The sequence below is a fragment of the Seriola dumerili genome, unplaced genomic scaffold (genome assembly GCF_002260705.1).
Source record: "Seriola dumerili isolate Sdu_G_001 unplaced genomic scaffold, Sdu_1.0 BDQW01000807.1, whole genome shotgun sequence".
Taxonomy (NCBI): Eukaryota; Metazoa; Chordata; class Actinopteri; order Carangiformes; family Carangidae; genus Seriola; species Seriola dumerili.
The window spans coordinates 2,940,725-2,961,277 of NW_019175062.1; the positions used below are offsets into that span (position 1 = coordinate 2,940,725).

General features: G+C 41.2%; 1 protein-coding gene across 1 annotated transcript in view; it reads left to right on the forward strand.

Annotated features, from left to right (window-relative positions):
• Nucleotides 1-20,553, forward strand: part of LOC111237078 (rho GTPase-activating protein 23-like) — a 59,211-nt gene that overhangs the window by 31,477 nt on the left and 7,181 nt on the right. Inside the window, exons 2-17 of the mRNA XM_022766036.1 lie at nucleotides 2,528-2,719; nucleotides 3,746-3,776; nucleotides 4,068-4,163; nucleotides 7,875-7,953; nucleotides 8,060-8,114; nucleotides 9,788-11,246; nucleotides 13,229-13,393; nucleotides 13,673-13,781; nucleotides 14,486-14,525; nucleotides 15,664-15,801; nucleotides 17,020-17,328; nucleotides 17,413-17,474; nucleotides 17,814-17,917; nucleotides 18,945-19,057; nucleotides 20,069-20,221; nucleotides 20,364-20,442. Coding sequence (XP_022621757.1) covers nucleotides 2,528-2,719; nucleotides 3,746-3,776; nucleotides 4,068-4,163; nucleotides 7,875-7,953; nucleotides 8,060-8,114; nucleotides 9,788-11,246; nucleotides 13,229-13,393; nucleotides 13,673-13,781; nucleotides 14,486-14,525; nucleotides 15,664-15,801; nucleotides 17,020-17,328; nucleotides 17,413-17,474; nucleotides 17,814-17,917; nucleotides 18,945-19,057; nucleotides 20,069-20,221; nucleotides 20,364-20,442 — 3,184 coding nt within the window. The remainder of the gene's footprint in view (nucleotides 1-2,527; nucleotides 2,720-3,745; nucleotides 3,777-4,067; nucleotides 4,164-7,874; nucleotides 7,954-8,059; nucleotides 8,115-9,787; nucleotides 11,247-13,228; nucleotides 13,394-13,672; nucleotides 13,782-14,485; nucleotides 14,526-15,663; nucleotides 15,802-17,019; nucleotides 17,329-17,412; nucleotides 17,475-17,813; nucleotides 17,918-18,944; nucleotides 19,058-20,068; nucleotides 20,222-20,363; nucleotides 20,443-20,553) is intronic.

Here is a 20,553-nt window from a genome sequence, read left to right on the forward strand (position 1 = left end):
TTTGAGAATTGTTTATAGAGGTTATTGTTATTTGTTTGAACATATAATAAAAAAAAAAAGATCAAAACTAATAAGTTCTCTCTGTGGAAAGTGTATGTCCCCTCCTTGCTCTCCTTGGAACTATTCTTAGAGGCGGAGGTTTCCCCAAATCATGCTTCCCAAGGGCTTGACCATCCAGTTCCTGAACAGGCTTCCTGTTTGTGTAGCTGGCTTAGTCGAGTTTGAGTGCTTTTTTGTGTATAATGATGTGATGTGCGTGTCAGTGTGCATGGCGACTATGTTTTCGGTCTCCTCTGTCATCATAATCCAGCAGTAAGATATCTTCAGTACTGTCTACTGTATTTTGTCCACTGTTCATTATCCATACAAGTTCAATACCAAGGATTTGGCCAACAGTTGTTGCCTATTTTGATTATATGAGACGCTTGAAACAGTAGACCGTTTTCAACAGTTGCTTCATAGTGATTGAGTGCTTCAGAAAGCTCAGTCTCACTGCTCAATAGCCTTGTTGCCAACAGCATCAGACCTACCTGACAGACAAGGTTACCAACTAGTTAATAAGAATCTGGAACATTTAGCAGCTAAGGAGCCAGACTTTTTTCTCAGGAGTTGGTGGAGACCAAAACAGAGCTAAAAGAGGAGTGAATATTTGACTTGCATTCACTGGTTGAACTCTTAATGAAAGGTAAAGCTAATGTCTTTCTGCTGGATGTGTAAATAAACAACTGGCTGAAAACATGTAATTATAAACTTTTTAAAGTGATAGTATGTACTGTGTTGTTTATTCTGCCTTCTGGCTCTGTTCAGTGTAAGGCATTATGAACAATACCCTGAAACTGTGAAACTGATACTATTTCTCATTCATAAACTGTAAAATGTTCAAAGGGGAATCCTTTATTTATGCAAGGACAATATCAGTATTGATTAATTAAACTCATAGATAAATGTTCATGTATGCACACTTACAAACAGAGCTGGCAAATAAAATCACACAGTTCAATAAAACATACTCTAGCATGTTGGCATTTCACATTGAGTGGGTGGGTTAGTAAGGATAGTGTGTGAGTGAAAGAGAGAGATGTGGAGGGGTAGGTAAACATGTACAACATCTTACCTCTGTTTCCATTAACTTGTATGAAATGTCACCTGCAGAGATGTCAGATGATGAGGAATCTAGCACAACAATGTACCCAACTAACAATGTACACAGTTATCACTGCTGCAACACCTGTATTATACCTGCTATGTCTGGTGGGAAAAAAGCCTTTTTGATCTTTAATCTTTTTCAAGCTTTCAGTGTATTATGCCTTCAAGACAGTGTATAATGTAACTGCCACTGAGAACTAACTCGCTCTATAGAAATAAGCTACCCTTGTTGAAGCCTCACCACCAAACTACAATTTTTCATACTCCTTCCAGGAAAGGTAAAAAAAGGTGGCGGCACAGCAACCACACTCACTTTACAGACCACCCAAACAATGGGCATCTTTTATCTCAGATTTTTAAGAATTACTTAACACACTAACGACAACTGGAGTATTATTTCAGGTTTATAATTTATGAGATTCATGATAGCATTGCTTAACTTCCTGTTATTGTCTTAATTTTTTTTTTTATTCTTTTTATCACTTAGTGCTCTCTCTCTCTCTCTGTCTCCTTCTGTGTGTGTGTGTGTGTGTGTGTGTGTGTGTGTGTGTGTGTGTGTGTGTGTGTTTGCTTCTATTTTGTAAAGCACTTTGTGTTACACTGTATGAAAAGTGCTGTACAATTAAAGTCTGAAGTAATTACGATTATGTCCATATACTGTGTCGGCCTAGTCTTTTTTTTCCTAATAGAGCTTTTTGGTTCAGTTCAGGCACAACACTGAAGTCACATTTCTTTGCTGATCGACTATCTTTTCAGACCTGCACAGTATTGCATCATAAGGTTAAATATCAGGTGGGTTAGCAGGTTAGTCATTTCTTTTGTTGGAAGGTCCACTCGCTGTGTTTCTTTGTTGGACCTCCTGTACCACATACAGTTATTTGTGGATGTTTTTAGTCTCTCTCTGTGAAGGTCTATTGTTCATCTAATTTTCCCGATCTGTGTTTATGAGCCCTAATAAGTTCCTGTTGTTTAATGACTGTTATTTATAGATGGTATATATTTTTAACTCTGCCATTGTTGGATGCAGTTAATAAATGTGATTATAGTTGAGGTTGTTGGTGAAAACAGAGCTTCCTTTTTGGAGAGAGGAAGTCTCAGAGAAATTCCTGGCATTGAAGGAATTCTGCTCTGGTCGAATCTGGGCAGAGTCCTGAGTGAAAGGAACACACACACTGACACCCACCCCTGCAGACTTCCTTTAAATCTATTCAACTGTGGATAAATTCACACTCGCATAGACAAGTTCAGTGGAGACACCTGAAAATGATACTTGAGATGTACTTTATGATTCACATGGTAAAGTTTTGTCCATGTTCCAAAAGGGAAAGTAAAGTTAAGCAATGTTGACTGAAACATTTTCTCCATCTTCTCTTTTCAATAGGCTAAAGGGCTGAGAGATGGCGTGGTGTCATCCAATGAGAACAGGCGCTGGCCGCCATCATCGGGTGAGGTGGAGGGCGGGTCCTGGCAGGGCCCAAGTACCATTTTACTCCAGAAGAATTCACAGGGATTCGGCTTTACTCTGCGCCACTTCATTGTCTACCCACCAGAGTCCTCCCTCCACAGCCTCAAAGTAAGTGATTTGCTCTCTGCTTTGGGACCTCGACCTGGAGCCAGTCTGTCCTTTCCTAATAAGTTCTAGGGAGGTTTCAACAGAGAACCATGTAACTGGTATAAATTATACTGAAAATAGGAATTTATTTGACAGAGAAGCTCCATTTAAACCCAAGCAAATATTGATTTATTATTTATGTATAATTCACATGAATTGTGTGCTGGCCTATAGACACATTTTTGCATGCTCATCTGACCTGCTGGACATTGATTACAAGACTCTCTGCTTTTGCTGGCAATTAATCAGAATTAACTGTAAGTGTCCCAACTGAACACTGTCTCTATTTCCCCTGTAATTAGCACCAAATTGCATAGTCCAGGGTAGTTATTGGAAATTATTTGGGAATTGGATACATCTTGTAGATTGTTGTCAACAACAACAAATGACCTTGAGGATCAAATAAAATGTTACCGAAACCTTCTAAGCATAGTTCTAAAGTTCCGAAAAGTTCTAAGCATAGTTTTTATGTCTGTCTGTGTTCTGTGTATGATGTATGGAAAAATCAGTCTGTGCTGTTATGTCAAAAAACAGTCAGAAGAATCAGAGATCAGAGTCTACACACATCATACAGGGGTAACTGTATCAGCTTAAGTGTTGCAATCAGCCTGCAAGTCATCTGCTCCACACAAATATGGCTCCTGTAGACAGGATGGTAGCATTTGTGGCTTGGACGGAGGTCACTGTGTGGCAGCAGAGTTCAGTCTTTATCCAAAGTGCCCTTTGAGTGTCCACGTCAGGAATGAGCTGACACAGGCAGACAGACAGGCTGATAGACGGACAGTTTACAGGACACTTTATGAGACAGTTAGAGAGTTAGTCAGATAGTCATAATGTAAATCGACTGATTTACAGTCGTGGCAGCAAAGTCAGCTGGTGTCAAGGAGACCTGGGTTGGGTGTAATGTGAGGTGAGAAGCGCCCCCCTGTGGTCCTCTCCTCCTTTGCACAGAAAAAATTTAACATCTGCTCGGTGTCTCTTGCACAGGATGAAGAGAATGGAAATGCTACCGGAACTGGTGAGTGTTTCATTTTCCTGTTGACTTAATTGGTTACACATTGTTCGCAGATGTTTAGCCATTGGATTTGTAGAATGAATCATTTCATTTATTTACATACCCTTGGGACTAATTAGAATCTATTGTATTCTGTTAAATTAAGCACAATGCTGATACTGTGTGTGTAAGGGGACCCTTTGTTTGCACATGTAGATGGAGCTGATTCAACTTTGTAGGTTTTGCTGAGAGTCTCAATCTAGGAAAGTTTTTTCTGAATTTGGATGTGAATGTGCCTGTGTGTGTGTGTTTAAGCATGTTGTCAGTGGTCTCGTTTGGAGCCAATGGACACCATCTTTGTGAAGAGTGTCAAAGAAAATGGCCCTGCCCAACAAGCCGGACTTTGTACAGGTAGAAGACACACACACACGCACACACACAGACACACACACACACACACACACACACACACACACACTACTGGGTGTTCACAGCAATAAACAGCAAGAATTATTTGTCATAGTTTTTGTCTAAAATGCTTCATCTAGGCTCCCAAGTATATAACTTAAAGCAGGGTAACTTTCATGATAGAGAGGGCCACAAATTTTTTTTCCTCACTACCAGAGGGCCAGATTGTGTAAGTAAGAAGATACTGTTCCGTTCTATCATAATCAAATACTTAAGGCCATGTCAAAGAAAAAATCTGTATCCCAGAGTTCACTGCAGTAAGCACTTGTATTACATTGGACGTTGTCCTCCAGAAACACTGGGATTTCAGTGCACTGCGCAAATAACCTCTCCAAGCACTTCCCATGGCTCATCTATGTGATATCAGTGTGCATCTGTAAACCTCCCCTAAACAGTACTCACTTCATCCAAAAAGGCTATAAATTTTGCTGTTCCCCCAATTGAGATTGGAGGATTTTTTAGCCAAAGATAAAAACTGATTCATAGTAATAATAATAATGATAATAATGTGAAAACATTACACACCTGATGTATGATGAGCACAGTATTGGACAGTCAAGGCCTCTTTGTTGGAGGAGCCAGGTGAATCCAGTGTGTCTTCCTTGCATTGATGATGAGCTGTCGGTAACAGCAGCTGGAAGCTTGTAAAATCCCCCATTCACACCAACAACATATTTAATGGCGTTAAAAAAATCCACACCCTTTTAGTGTTATGCAAAGACACCAATTTCAATAATTCCTCACCCACTTCAAGTGAACTGTCAATGGCTCAAGAGATGGAGACAGGGAGAAGCTCAGGTGTGTGAAATATAAGCTGAAGAGGAGATTAAAGCAGGTGAATGAGGACTACAAAAAGAAAGTAGAGAGGAAGCTGCAGCACAACAACACCAGAGAGGTATGGAAGGGGATGAGGACCGTCACTGGCTATAAAGAGAAGAACAGCCAGGCAACATCAGGTGATGTGGACAAGGCCAATGAGTTCAACCTGTTCTACAACAGGTTTGACACAGCCTCACCTGTTCTCTCTCCCACTGCTTCAGCTGCAGCTTCTCCTACAGCATCTCCTCAACAACCTGACACTGCAGCTACAACTTCCTCCACACTGGGGTCAAGTCTCCTGTCCTTTTCAGCAGAGGAGGTGAGGGCGGAGCTCAAGAGGCTATGCCCCGGAAAGGCAACAGGCCCGTATGGTGTGTGTCCGAGGCTGTTAAAGGACTGTGCAGCCCAGCTGGCTGAGCCTCTCCAGAGGATCTTCAACTTAAGTCTACAAACAGGGAGGGTCCTGGTCCAGTGGAAAACATCATGTCTTGTTCCGGTACTTAAAGTAGGGTGACCTGCTGAGATAAATGACTACAGACCGGTGGCCCTCACATCACACATCATGAAGACTCTGGAGCGGCTGCTTCTCCACCTTCTGAGGCCACAGGTTGAACATGCAACTAGACCCCCTAAAGTTCGCCTACAAAGAACATGTTGGAGTGGATGATGCTGTCCTCTACATGCTCCACTGGGCCCATTCTTACTTGGATGAGCCTGGTAGTTACATGAGGATTATGTTCTTTTATTTCTAATGTGCATTTAACACCATCCAACCCCCCATTCTTAAAGACAAGCTGGAAGGGATTGGGGTGGATCCCTGCTTTATGTCCTGGATTGTGGATTACCTGACGAGACCACCACAGTACGTCAGGCTGGGTAACTGTTTCTCAGGGACAGTCATGATCAGCACTGGGGCTCCACAGGGGACTGTTCTGGCTCTGTTTCTGTTCACCCCTGTATACGGCGGACTTTAAATACAACTCTGAGTCCTGCCACATCCAGAAATACTCAGATGACACAGCTAATGTGGCGCATATCAGGAACAGGCAGGAAGAGGATTAGAGAGATCTGACGATGGCCTTCGGTGAATGGAGCGACAAGAACTGCCTCTTTATGAATATCTCCAAGACCAAGGAGATAGTCTTTTACTTTCGGAGGTCCAGGCCCCCCCTTCAGCCAGTCAACATTCGAGGGAAGGACAGTGAGGTGTTGCACACTTATAAATACCTAGGTGTGCACCTGGACAGTAAACTAGATTGGTCTCTGAACATGGATGCCATCTACCGGAAGGGGCAGAGCCAGCTCTTTTTCCTCAGGAGACTCAGGTTCTTTGACGTCTGCAGTGAAATACTGCACATGTTTATCAGTCAGTGGTGGCCAGTGTACTTTTTTATGCTGCAGTCTGCTGGGGCAGCAGCATGTCTGACATGAACACAAAGAGACTGGACAAGCTGGTAAAAAAAGGCTGGGTCTGTGCTTGAGAGGAGTTTGGCGTCACTCAGGACTGTTGTGGAGAGACACATGCAATGTAAGATAGAGGCCATCTTGGACAATACCAACCACAACATTCTGGAAGGACAGAGAATCTCATCTCACTGCGCTGCAAAACAGAGAGGTTCAGGAGATCCTTTATTCCCACTGCCATCAGGCTATACAACACCTCAGCCAAAGGATATGGACTAATCTAATTATTATTGTTTATTTATTATTAACTGTTTTTATTATTATTATTATTATTATTATTATTATTATTATTATTATTATTATTATTATTATTATTATTATTATTATTACTATTATTATCAACAATGAGCTAATGGGCACATGAATTTCCCCTAGGGGATAAATAAAGTATCTATCTATCTATCTGTCTATCTATCTATCTATCTATCTATCTATCTATCTATCTATCTATCTATCTATCTATCTATCTATCTATCTATCTATCTATCTAGATGAGAAGCTGGCTAACATGGGAGAAGTTGTTTTAGCATTCCTTCGACATGATTGTGAATGACAAAAATCTTTGTGTCATTGTGCAATAGGAAAGAGAGACCGTTTCAAAATTCTAAGCCGTGTTATCATCTCCAAAAACCTTAGCCATCTCTACTGCACGGGTTGCACTGAATGAAATCAACATGATCACAATGGGCTATCGCAGATGTCACGCTGTGTCAGGATATTTACATAAAGTTGAGCGTGTCTCAACCTTCCCCAGTAATGCAGCTGGGGACCTTTTGAGTCCTTTTTTGAATCTGTTTAGCTCAGTGGGGGTTGCAGGGCTGAAAAACGTGCAAGTATATGGCAATTATATTATATGTACATTTGATTTGTATCAAACTCAAAAGTATTAGTAGAAAAGGTTGTTCATTTTTGGTCAGAACTACTAGCTACGAGTGATGAACAGCTTCTAGGGGACATGTGTTTCATTATAATGCATTGGTTATGCTGAGCAAGTTTCAAACCTCTGCCAGTTGATTTTGATAATGTAATAAAAGGAACTGAAGCCAAGGAGATGAATTAGGAAATGGTTGTCAGTAATGTAAGTTGTTAGTGGATAAGATTTTTTTGGGAGAAAAACTGGATAAAATGTTCCTCAACCTCAAATGCTGATGGTCTTTCACTGCTCTTTTTCTAAAAAGACTAGAAGTGAACATCAATAAAGGAAAGTGCTCTTTTGGAAGAGTAGGTTTAGGGAATTCAAATGATTAACTCAGTATTTAAAGTTTTTTCATACATGGAAAGCATGATTACAGAACCTTTGGCATTTTGTGTGTGTGTGTGTGTGTGTGTGTGTGTGTGTGTGTGTGTGTGTGTGCATGTGTGTGCTCACAGGGGACAGGTTGGTGAAGGTGAATGGGGAAAGCATTCTTGGGAAAACCTACTCTCAGGTGATCGCACTTATCCAAAACAGGTGGGAGACTTGTGTTTATAAATCCCATATTTGACCTCTTATTCATTTTGTACTTACATGTTTTGTTTTTTTTTATCTTTCTTTTTTCTTTTTCTTTTTTTTACAGTGAAAACATTCTGGAGCTCTCAATTATGCCAAAAGATGAGGATGTGTTGCAGTTGGTAAGTGTGAGTATGATCTTTCTTCTATTTTCTCTTCTTTCCTTCTTTCACCTTGATAAATTATAAAACAGTTATCTAGGCTTTTTAAGTAATAGCAAGGGCTGTGTATCTCTGTTATAATCCATTTATTGAAGTTTATCTCAGAAATTTTGAAATATGCATGGACAAAAAAGAACTCTACCATTATCAATGGGAAAACATTCAAATTAGTTCATAAAGATGGTTTCAAAGGAATGCTTAAAGGGAGGCGACGCAACAACCAACACAGAGCTCAATAAAATTAAAAACAATGGGGTTTTATTTTATTTTTTATTTTAATACACAAGCCAATAATTAATATATGCAAATGTTGGTTAACAGTTTTCTGGTCAGCTTAAATAGTACCTTATATTCAACCTTTTAAAGGATAAGGTTGGGGACATATTTCCTTTATAGTCCACAAATCTCATGTGCAGAGCCAAACCAACACTTAATGTCTCCTAACAACTATTGTGTAATCAAATAATAATAATAAATACAGCCTCTTCCAGCAAAATACAGCTGAACCAGGTGTTTTTTCAGCTCGATGGCGGTAGACTTCCAGAGGACAAGAGGCACAGCGTAATTCACAGCCTTTAATTGTGCAACCTGCCTAATGTTTTGATACTGCTGTGTCTTCATCAGTGAAAGTGGACAATGACACGAGGCAAACAATTATAGTCAACCTAAACCAGGTGTACAATTGTCATTGGATAATTGGTTGAACAGGGTTTCTTATCTATTAGATAATGAATCCAAGGGGTATGAGTTACCCTAGTTACTGTCTCAGTGGCACAACTGTCCAAGTGCCCCTGCTCACCATGTCAAGAACAGAACACAGACCTCACCTTACGAGGATAAAAAGTACAAAAAGTACAAGTACAAACATCTGTCAAGTGTGACAATTTAGAGAAAGAGTGACAAATTACGTAATTAATTTATGCCAGAGAGCTAACACCATGACAGAAACAAGACAGAAGACACAGTCACCTCTTAAAGTTCCAAAGATAAAAGTACAAAGAGTACAAATACAGACTGAGTCACTGAGTGTGACAAATTAGTGGGAACCTGACAAATTCAGTATTTATGGCAAAGGGTTCCGCTGTATGCAGTGTGTGAATCCAATAAGCCTCTCTGGAGGGCAGTGAGTTAATATCCTTACCTATGGGAGAGGGTGAGATCTTAAATGATGCTGCAGAGCCATTGTTAACCTGTGCATAATGTCAGCCAACAGCATAATCCATGTTTTGTGTATGTATTGCAGTCTTATATTCAGATATGCAACTCTTTAAAGCTCTTTTTGTTTGTCCAGCATAAACCAGACCACAGGGTCATTTCAACATATAGAAAACATGTGCTGCCGCAGTTAATGAAGGATTTCACAGATGTGTATTTGGTAAATAAAAACAGACAAAAAATTGAACACAAGTAATACACTTGCAATGCAGTAATAACTGCCTTAACTTTATTAAAGGAAATAAAGTTCCAGTGTTGGTTGTACAATAAGGATTAAGCTTTTATGGACAAAAAGAAAAACAATGTTACATGGTGCATGCTCTATCTGCCTCAATCTGCCCTCTAGCTGTTCCTGCCACCTCTGTTCTTTTATCCTTTCTGTCCTTTTTACATTGTGCCCTAACCCCTCCTGTCCTCAGGCATACTCCCAGGATGCCTACCTGAAAGGCAACAAGCCTTATTCAGGTGAGGCCCAGAACCTCCCTGAGCCTCCGCCTCTCTCTTACCCTTCCACAAAGCCCAGCTCCACAGCCCCCCAGCCCAGCCACAACCTCCACAGTCTCCTAGACAACTGGCAGTGCCGATCTGGCCCCACCACCTCGCAACTGGATAACCACCAGTCTGCTGCTTCTACCCTCACATCCGGCTGGCCTGGGGGTCCTGAGGATTCCAGAGGCCACTTTACCCCATTGGGACAGCACCGTGGCCGCTCCTCTTCAGCCATCAATGTGCTGGACTTTCACTTTTCTAACCACAATGCTGCCATTGCCTCTGCAACACTGCCTCCGCCAAGGAAAAGCAGCCTACCGGCTTCTGCCCGTGCCCATGCCGACACCCTCTGCCACCAGGCTCTGTCAGAGTGGTACTACAGCCAGGCTGAAGCTGCAGAGCGCATGTCTCCACGCCACCGCAGTATTTCTCAGGAACGTTTAACAGAGCTGGGGCTGGGGTTGGCGCTCGGCCCAGGACCTATGTCTGCCCCCACAGCGTCGTCAGAGCAACGGAGAAGAGAAACCCTTCTCTACCACCACCAGGCAGCTGCTGCTTCCCATGATTCCTATTGGCTAGGTGGTTGGGGTGGTGTGTCAGGACCAGGAAGCAGGTCGTGCTCAGACAGCCTACTGGCAGCCTACGCTGAATACGAGCACAACTATGGGCGTTCTGTTGAAACACTGGCACAAGCCTCTGCTCTGGTCTTACCATGCTATGAACACAATTCACAAAACTCCCAAACGACAACAACAAAACCCAGCAAGCAGATAGACCAGAAAGCCTCAGGGCATCAGCACCAAACAATGACATCCCCCATCACAACTTCCTCCACAGTGCCTCCCAGTGGCAGGCAGTCAGGTCAGCAGGTAGCTGAACCCCAAACAAGACGTGTAAAAGAGGAAGAGCTGGTGAGCTACAAAAGCTACAGTCCTACTTTCTCCCACAAAGCTGGTCACCTCCTCCAGCAGGCCCACTCCTTCAGAGAGCCTAGCTACAGCGGCCCCCACCTCTACTGGAGCCCCAGCCGCAGGAGCAGCCTTGCAGACAGCGAGGGGAGGTTGGTACCCAGGCCACAGTCCACGCCAGCCCTGTCTGTGTCAGAAGAGGAGAGAGCCCACCTGGGAGAGGACAGGGTGGTCATCTCTCCTATCTCACTGAATCAAGATGTGGTCCTTAGGCAGAAGCCTCCTTCAGGCTGCCAGACTCCCGTTCATGCTCTTCGACATCCCCACTACACAACAGATATGGAGTCACCCAAGCCCCCTGGTTTGACACCTTCACCAGGGACCCTCTCTCCTATCTCTGTGGGGCCTAGCTCCAACCGCAGGACCAATGGTAGCCTGGCACAGCATGCATATGACTCTTTGTCCTCTATTCCCTTCATAGGTAAGTGAGCTTTCCTCTGTAGCAACTGACTTTTTACAGCTACCTCAAAATGGCCTGATAATGCAGTGGAGTATAAGACAATTTACATTTATTGTTATAAGTGCTGTAAAAGTCAAAAATGTCTTCCTGCAGATGAGATTGCATTTTCTCAAAATTACACAAAACACATATTTGTGTCATTTGCAGTCATAACAGGCACGTTTAGTATAGTTTTATTTTGTATGTATTAATATGTTGTTTGTTGCTACAGAGCTCTTCAACATTTCACTTAATTTATGTGAACATTTAGAAATGTTTTCTTTCAGTGTTTCTATCCTTTACACCTTTTTGTGTTCATACCTGTCGGTGTATGTTATATACATGTCAACATAATAATTGTACCCTCAGAACATTTAGTTTTCAAACAGTTTGGTGTTTCCAACTGGTGTTTTAAATTGTGTTGATGAGCGCTGATTGATCTGGTCTTTCTGTAGACCTTTATCTGTCCATTATTTTTATACTGTTTTAGTTATGCAAATTTCTCAGAAACAGCTGCTCTGGAGACAGTAATAATTTTATAGGCTCAGCCAACAGGCCAAATAATATCAGTTTTGCAGGCTAACATCAGAGTAGACTGAGGCCTGGTGAGAAAGGTAAGGAGTATGGGAGAACTGATGAGGTCTACCAATATTGCTACAAACAGAAAATATGTAGGCAAGTTCAAACTGAACTGTAACTATCTGGGTAGGAATGTCACTCAAAACATTTTGTCATTTGTAAAAATAACATATACAGTAGTTCGTCTAAGAAATGAAAATTTAACTCTTTCAGAACACACAGAGCTTGTGCTGCTATACCCTTACTTGGTCGGGTTTATGTATATGCACTGAATGTAATGAACGCTATTGTGAGGAAACTTTATTGATGTGGAACTGACATTAGTGAGACAGTTCACTGAACAGAGAAGCACTGAGGTTCAAAAACCAGACACTCTCATATCGATCATTGATCTTTGGCCTAAGATGTTCTTGTACCAAGAATCATTTGTTTGTGAGCGCTGAAGTCCCCCAACAGAACTAGTCCCTAACTAGTATGCTTTCCAGAACCCCACCCAGAGAAAAAGGCTGGATACTCTGAACTGCTGTTTAGTGCATAGGCAGAAACATCAATCAATACCCCAACACTTGCCCAGTGCCTGTCACCCTGGTCAACTCTTGAAAAGGAATCCAGCCCCTCTCCACAAGTTGGCTCCAGAATCAGTGCTGTGTGTGGAGGTCAGCTCAATTATATCTAGTTGTTCCTGCTCACCTCCTGCACCAACTTCCTTCCTCAACAGAGAAGTGGCATTCCGTATCACTAGACTCTACGATGCCAGCTATTGATACGCCTAGGTCCCTGACTCTGCTTGCTAGCAATACACCAGATCCCAGCGTCTATTCCTGCACCCACATGGTTGCAGCAATTGGCAGCGATACTGTAATATTGTAAATATTGGGTTTTAATGTACAGTATATGTAGTATATGAGTTTTCAGCCATTTTGTCTCCCCTTTTTCTATAGTTGTTCTTACCATGTGAGAGATACCGTAGCTGTTAGAAATATGTAGTATCTCTGAGCTGACTGATTGATTGACAATTTTTCACTGTCAGATGCTCACAATCATGGTCTTTAGGATTTGATGTGAGTGCAGAATTTGAATGGTTTTATCACAGAAGTCAAACAGGAAGCTCACTGACCATATGTACCTCACTAGGACACATAGACAGACAGACAGACAGACAGACAGACAGACAGACAGACAGACAGATAGACAGGTAGACAGATAGATAGATAGATAGATAGATAGATAGATAGATAGATAGATAGATAGATAGATAGATAGATAGATAGATAGATAGATAGATAGCCTCCAAGGTAGATCTTAGGAAACTCTGTTTTGTCTTGTCAGTGTTTAATCCCTCATCTCTCACCCTCTTGTCACCTCCTGTGATGATGGCCTTGCAGATGAACCTACCAGTCCTAGTACTGACCTACAGGTCTGCTATGTACCAGCCTGCTCTGTGGTGTCCAGTTCACAGACCTCCACTATGGCCACCCTCACCTTCACCTCTGTCTCCCCCATCCTCTCCTCCTTCTCCTTGTTTGTCCGACTTCATTCTCAGGACTGCAGTGAGTCTCACTCACCCAATCTAAATTTTGAAAGGCTTTAGGCAGGGCTAAACCAATATTACAGTATGTTCTTCAGTATGTTTGAATAAATACTGCCAAACCTCACTGCCAGTCAACACAACTCCATGTTATATGTTATATTAGTCACTCACAGTTTGAAACAGCAAATCAATCACTCATCTTCATGTCTGTTCACATCACTACCATACATTGCATGTTTTTAACCCTCTGTGTCATTCTCCTTTCTTTTCTTCTCTGACTTGTCTTTTGTCTCTTCAGGCAGTATTAAAGGTCGTCGCTCCTCTTACCTGCTGGCCATCACCACCGAGAGATCCAAGTCCTGTGATGAGGGGCTCAACACCTTCAGGGAAGAAGGTCGTGTCTTCTCGTAAGTTAAGAACTTAGACGACACTCAGACAAGCTGCATTCATTACATGCCAGGGATTTGTACACCTAGGTCCCTGACTTTGCTAACATGCCTGCACTAGCTGCATGACTAAAGTCAACCACCATTTCCTTCTTTTTGTCCACATTGAGGAGCAGATGCTTCCGCTGCTCCACTCCACAAAGTTAGCCGCTGGTTCCCTATACTCCAACTACTGCCCATCTTTAATATACCCCACCACTGCAGAGTCGTCCGAGAACTTCTGCAAGTGTCAAGAGTTAGAGTTGTACTTCAAATCTGAGGTTTACGAGTGAACAGAAATGGGAACAGAACAGGCTCCTGTGTTATGAAAACCCACATCAAAGAAGGAACTCCCCAGCTGAACAAACTGGGGCCGATCAGACAGATGAGTCAGAGATCCAACAGACAGTAGACCCGCAGACACCCATCCTGATATAGTCTCAGAAATATACTTGTATACATTACATACCCCAATATTACATTACATTGACGAACATCATTTATAAGTGGATTTACTTCACAGTAGATGTAGCTTCATTAAGATTATTAATGTAAAGTCTCTTTCACTTCTTGGCTTTTCTTAGTTCTTCTTTGAATAGTGACACAGTAATCATCTCTGCAAACACAGACACTGTCTGCACTCTAGACATACTGTAGTTGTAACTTGTGTTCTTTCTATTCCACAGCAAACTACCAAAAAGGGTCAAGAGTTTTTTCACTGATGGGGTGAGTTGTTGTAATTATTAGACTTGACCACATGTACATCTTACAGCTAAATTGGGTACACTCCTGGTGAATATCATTAAAATGTTAAGTAATTACAAATTCTGTCCATGTTAGTCATTTTTATTTGCTTTTAGCTGAAGCCAAAGAAGAATGAATTCATTCATTCAAATTCATTTGAAAACCAGAATTGTTTGAATTGGTGAACTATATAGAAAGCTCCACTTCAATAAAAATCAGTGCACCTTCATTAGTAAGATTCCATTCTTTAATTTTTTCAATATTTTGTAGATCTGCCTGCCCTCATTTTTGATGGCAGATTCAATCCTCATGTACATGGATGATACCTGTCTACCACAAATTTGCAGAGAAATGCTCTTTTTTTTGCTCGACTCTCTGCTTTAAAACCTTTATTGGAATCAAGTCAGGGGGCAGACTTGGTCATATTTTTCTCTGAATTCCTCTTTACAGATTGTTTTTGGGATCATTGTCATGTCTTCTTCAGAGTGGGAGTCGACTTTTCATTAAGTATTTGGGTATATACCTGCATTCATAGTGCCATCTATAAATGTCATCTCACCTAGACCTTGTGCACTCATGCAGCCCCATATCAGCACACTCCCACCTCCATGTTTCGGCACGTCAGCACTGTGCAGTCACTGTGGTAGTCCTGGCCAGGTCCACACCAAACATGCTGCACCACATCAGATTCAGACTAATTCATTTTGGTTTCATCTGAACAATATGTGCTGCCAACATTCATCAGGCCTCTTTTCATGTCTTTGGAAAAGTTTAGTCTGCAGTTTTGTGTCAATTTGTGAGCAATGGTTTTCTCCCTCGATGCTGTTTGTGGAGGTTGACTTTGTGCAGTGTCTTTTACTTTGTATGATCAGTCATGTGGAGCCATGTTGCATCAGACATGGTTCATGAAATTAGTCTTGGTTGGAAATCACAATTGTATCAATCACTTTTGTTTAAGTGATCACAGGTAACTGACTTTTGTTGCATTAATGTTGGCCTGTATTTTCAATGTTCTGTACTGTACCTATACTTACTTTCTATTTCTGTTTTGTTGACTTTCCAGCAAACAAGTAAACAGTGTCCACTTTGAATACCTTAATATCCCTACATTGTGTTTCAGTCCCTGGAGAGCCTGCGAGCTCAGGAGGAGGCCCAGTCTAAGCGCCACTCCACTTCTGAACTGGGGACCATCACTTTCAGTGATGTTCGCAAGGAGGGATGGCTACACTACAAACAGATCCTCACAGAGAAGGGAAAGGTACAATACCCTGCATGTACACACACTGCAAGTCCATAGGCCCTTCGCCAAGTACCACCACCCTAAGCTGCTGTTGCCATGCCTGTCATGCTTTCCAAACTGGCAGTGATAACAGCAGATTTACCACTTCAAATTCATGTAAATTTTTTATGAAACAATTGTTCCTTCACGTCAGACAGAAGTAGAGAAAAGAAAATTTTTAATTTTTACCAGTGACTGTCCACTATTACCAGCATTGTTTATCAGCTGTAGAGGGCTAATGTTGGCTGATTAACATTAACATCATGAGTTGGACTAAAACTCTGTCTCTGGCTGATGTCTCCAGCTAACTCGTATGAAAATCACAATTTGATGGCAACATACATGAAGGGAAATTTGCGAGCTAGGCAGTTATCTCAAGTCTGCAGCTACACACACATGGCCAACTCTTACTGCAGTATATATTTAATGCACCCTTCTGATGATGGCAATGCACTTAAGCTGTTATTGCTGTCTGCTTGGTGCTGTCACACTGCTCACCTGACAGCTACGTGACTGCTGGTGCCATTCATATAGCAATTCAAAAAGCCCCACCTCCCAGCATCCACCCATAGGCTCTGAGCCTACGTTCCCAATTGGTGGGGGTTATTACAGTCACTCCCTACTCCCTTTTGTGGTGAGCGGGTGTTTCCGTGTGGCGAGGGATGAGGTCAGAGCCTGTATATGTACACAGAATGTGTACATGAACTCTATATATTCTATATTCACATATATTAATCTATTATAGATAAGTTGGTTGACTAAAATAAAATCTTACTAACTCAGTGCTATGTAATGAAAATGCTGCAAGTAGGAGATAGTTAGCCCAGGTATTGTAGTACAGTGTTGTAGGCTTAAATACTGTAAGGCTTACAACACTGTACTACACTGTACTACAATGTACAATTATTCCTTACAGTGTAAGGAATAAATGACTTGGAGACCTGCTGATGTTATTAAAATCCAGTGCACACCGGTTTGCCATGTGGAAAAATCCAAACCTTGACAGACCTGCCATATCAAGTTACATTTTCTACCATTACTATGATAGGACAGTTTTATATTTGGGTGAGGGATTTAGGGAAGAGTTAATAACAATAGGCAGTTGCCCCGATTGATCCAGTAATTCACACTGGAGTTTTTTTTATTTTATATTAAAGTTTATGATCCTGTTGCTGTTTCTGTCTCTTCTTCTTGTAGAAAGTTGGTGGTGGCATGCGGCCATGGAAACGTGTCTTTTCTGTGCTCCGTTCCAATTTGCTCTTCCTCTACAAGGACAAGCGAGAGGCAGTCCTTCATGGGGCAGGGGCAGGGCCCAGCCAGGACGAGCATCCCCCGGTCAGCATCCGCAGCTGCCTGATCGACATCGCCTACAGTGAAACCAAGCGTAAGCACACCCTGAGGCTCACCACGCAAGACTTCTGTGAATACCTGCTGCAGGCCGAGGACAGGGACGACATGCTGGCTTGGATCAGGGTTATCAGAGAGAACAGCAAGACTGACAATGAGGTTAGAACTTCATTCCTAGTTAGTCTAAACAGTTTACACAAACACACTCATCCTGAACTAATACATACCTTTCATTTGCTCTAGGAGATTGGTTTCTCAAGACAAGCTCTCATCAACAAGAAGCTGAATGATTACAGAAAACACAGGTCAGAATGGTGGATTATATGCGGCCATGGAAACGCGTCTTTTCTGTGCTCCATTCCTATTAAAGTCTGTCCCCTACCCTTTGTGTAATCAGGAGTCGCTGTAGCTCTGGCCTATGAGCTTGTCTGAAACAATAACTTAAACTGCAGTGTATGTTATGTTTTTTTCACATAAAACTGAGGTAATCCTACAGAGACTTATTAAAATATTGAGACCTGAAGAAGAATGCACAGTGCCTTCCTGAATTCCCTTTGAAACCCCATTTTCAAAGAATAACCTTTAATCACAACACATTTCATTTCATTTCATTTTCGACCATCTTTGTTTCTCTCTTGGTACAGTCTGACAGGTAACAAGCCGGATTCCTCTCCCAGAGTCCACCGTATGATGCCCTTCCTCCTGGCTAAGACTGACAACACGTCAGTTAACCGCGCCTCCAGAACTGGTGGGTACAAACAAGGTGCCTCTCAGTGCTCACCAACATACAACAAACTACTAACTGCGGGTTAAAAGCAAGCAAAGTTGACACACTTTGCTTAATGTTGCTTTTTGGTCATGCTAGCATCGTGGCTGTAGGTCGGTTCATTACTTTGGTCCAGACTGAAATCTCTGAACAACTATTGGATGGTTTTCATGAAATTCTGTGAAGACATTCATGATTCATGACCCTCTAACAATACTTTGGTTAATGACCAAATACCTGCAAAACTAGTGACATTCCCATCAGACATCACCCTGCTACTTCACATATGATGTTAACAATGTTAACATGTTAAATTGAAATACTAAATTTAATGATAAATAATTTATATATTAATGTATGTAATCATGTAATAACTGGAAGTAGGCAACAACTCACTATTAAAACCAAGGACTGTATTTTTAGAGCTTATTCAAAGGTGGTAATCTATGACTTGAACAAGTTCTGTTTTCTGCAAAACAAATTTCATTATTTGTGTTTTATTTGTGTGTGACCTTTTTTTTTTAATGTATAAATAAACATTAGGAAATGATCTACACTATAGTTTCTGTCTGATGAACACTGACTAACCACCTGAACAGACATAAAAATGTGTTCTTATATGAAATAAAACAGTCCTTGTTACCACATGGAAGGTTTTATTTTTGTGATCCCTGAGGATGAATTCTATTTGTTTTAAGAATACCCTGATTTCACTGTCACCATGAGCTCACAATTTTCATTTGTCCAATAGTCTGGTGTACAAGACATTGTGAACAGTAAACCTTTAATTTCAGGGAATGGAGGATGAATTATTTTCCTGTCGTCACAATGTCTTCTTTGCTTTATCATTAAAATTTGTGAAGCAAAACAAATATTCACCTTCAACCACGTTAGGAGCAGTTACTTAGTCTATACTATTTTTCCACATGGATATCAATATTAAATTTAAATGTGTGTCTAAATTCTGTGTGTTTGGTGTGTGTGTGTGTGTGTGTGTGTGTGTACTCAGATGATAACAAGGCACTGTGGGGAATCAACATCATGAAGAAAGCCAAGAAAACAGGCAGTCCAAAGGCTTTTGGTGTGCGACTGGAGGATTGTCAGCCTGCTATCAACCATAAAGTAAACCAGTAGTGTTTAATAATGAGACCAGAAATGGACAACTGCGCCTACAACATGATTCATAGCACATGATTTAGTAACATTAATAACATTAAAACCATAACATGAATTCTTCTTTGTCTGAATTACTAACTGTGGATAAAATGATAAGTCTAACAACGTAGTTGATAGGGTTCAAAGTTTCCTCTTCGTTTTCCATATTCATCCTTTCGAGTTATACTGTGTATTGCACCAAGACATACTTGGAATAAGCTGCGCTATTTGTATTTTCTCTTATTTGTTATTAATACAAGTGATGTGAAGAAACTGAAATTCAATTAATTAATGTGAGTTTTCTCATCAGTTTAAATTTCAGTTTTTGGCCAGTCCATCATTTGCATACAACGGTCCTCATGATTGATTTAGAACATGGCCTGCTATGCTAATGTAATCATAGTAACAGAGAAATGCCACATCCTATCTCCAGCACTGTAGGCAAAACACACATGCGAGATTGCTATCAATCTTCTAAGTAAACTTTGAAAAAAAAGCGTATGTCTGTTTCCCAAAATGTTGAATGTTTCTTTTAAAGGATAGCCAAATTTGATTCTCACATCTCAATCTGACATTTCACATTAATCTTACCCCAACAGTATATTGTCATTTGATGAAGATAAATTAATTTGAAAAACATTATTTTGTAATGAAATTCAACCAAGTTTGACAAAAGGCAGTTTGAAATGAATGCTGCTGTTTAGTGTTACTATCTAAATATGATCTGATGTACAGTACGGTGTGGACATTTAGATGCTATTAAACACCTTGGGGCCGTTTAGTCAATTAGATTCATCAGACTGATGTTTCTGTAGGCTGGCTGAAAGTAGTAAAGGAACAACACAGTCAAACCTCTGACCTCTGATCTTTATTGTCTCCTTCATATCTCCATCCTTACTTCTCCTTTGCCTCCATATGTGTCCCTTTCTTCCTGCTTATCAACCACACCTCTGGCCTTGTTTTACTCTCTCTCCACAGTTTGTCCCACTGATAGTGGAGATGTGCTGTGGCGTGGTGGAGGCGACAGGTCTGGAGTACACAGGCATCTACCGGGTGCCTGGGAATAACGCCATGGTGTCCAACCTTCAGGAGCATCTCAACAAAGGCATGGACATCAACACTGCTGAAGAGGTGCAGAGGACATTAAATAAACGGAAATTTGTTTGACTTAATTACCCAGTTCCTAAAACAATGAATTGTCTTGTATGTCTTAACTTCAGTTATAACTGACAAAGGCTGTAGTTTTAAACATCCCCCCTGTCTGTCCCCGCAGAGATGGCAGGACCTGAACGTAATCAGCAGCCTGCTTAAATCATTCTTCCGAAAACTGCCTGAGCCTCTGTTTACTGATGGTGAGGCCAGTTGTCGGTTTGTTGTATAGTCTTTTATTATCATAATAAATATGTATAGTGTATGATATAAAAAATAGTGGTCACTGGATTATTTCCTCATTTTGGATACAA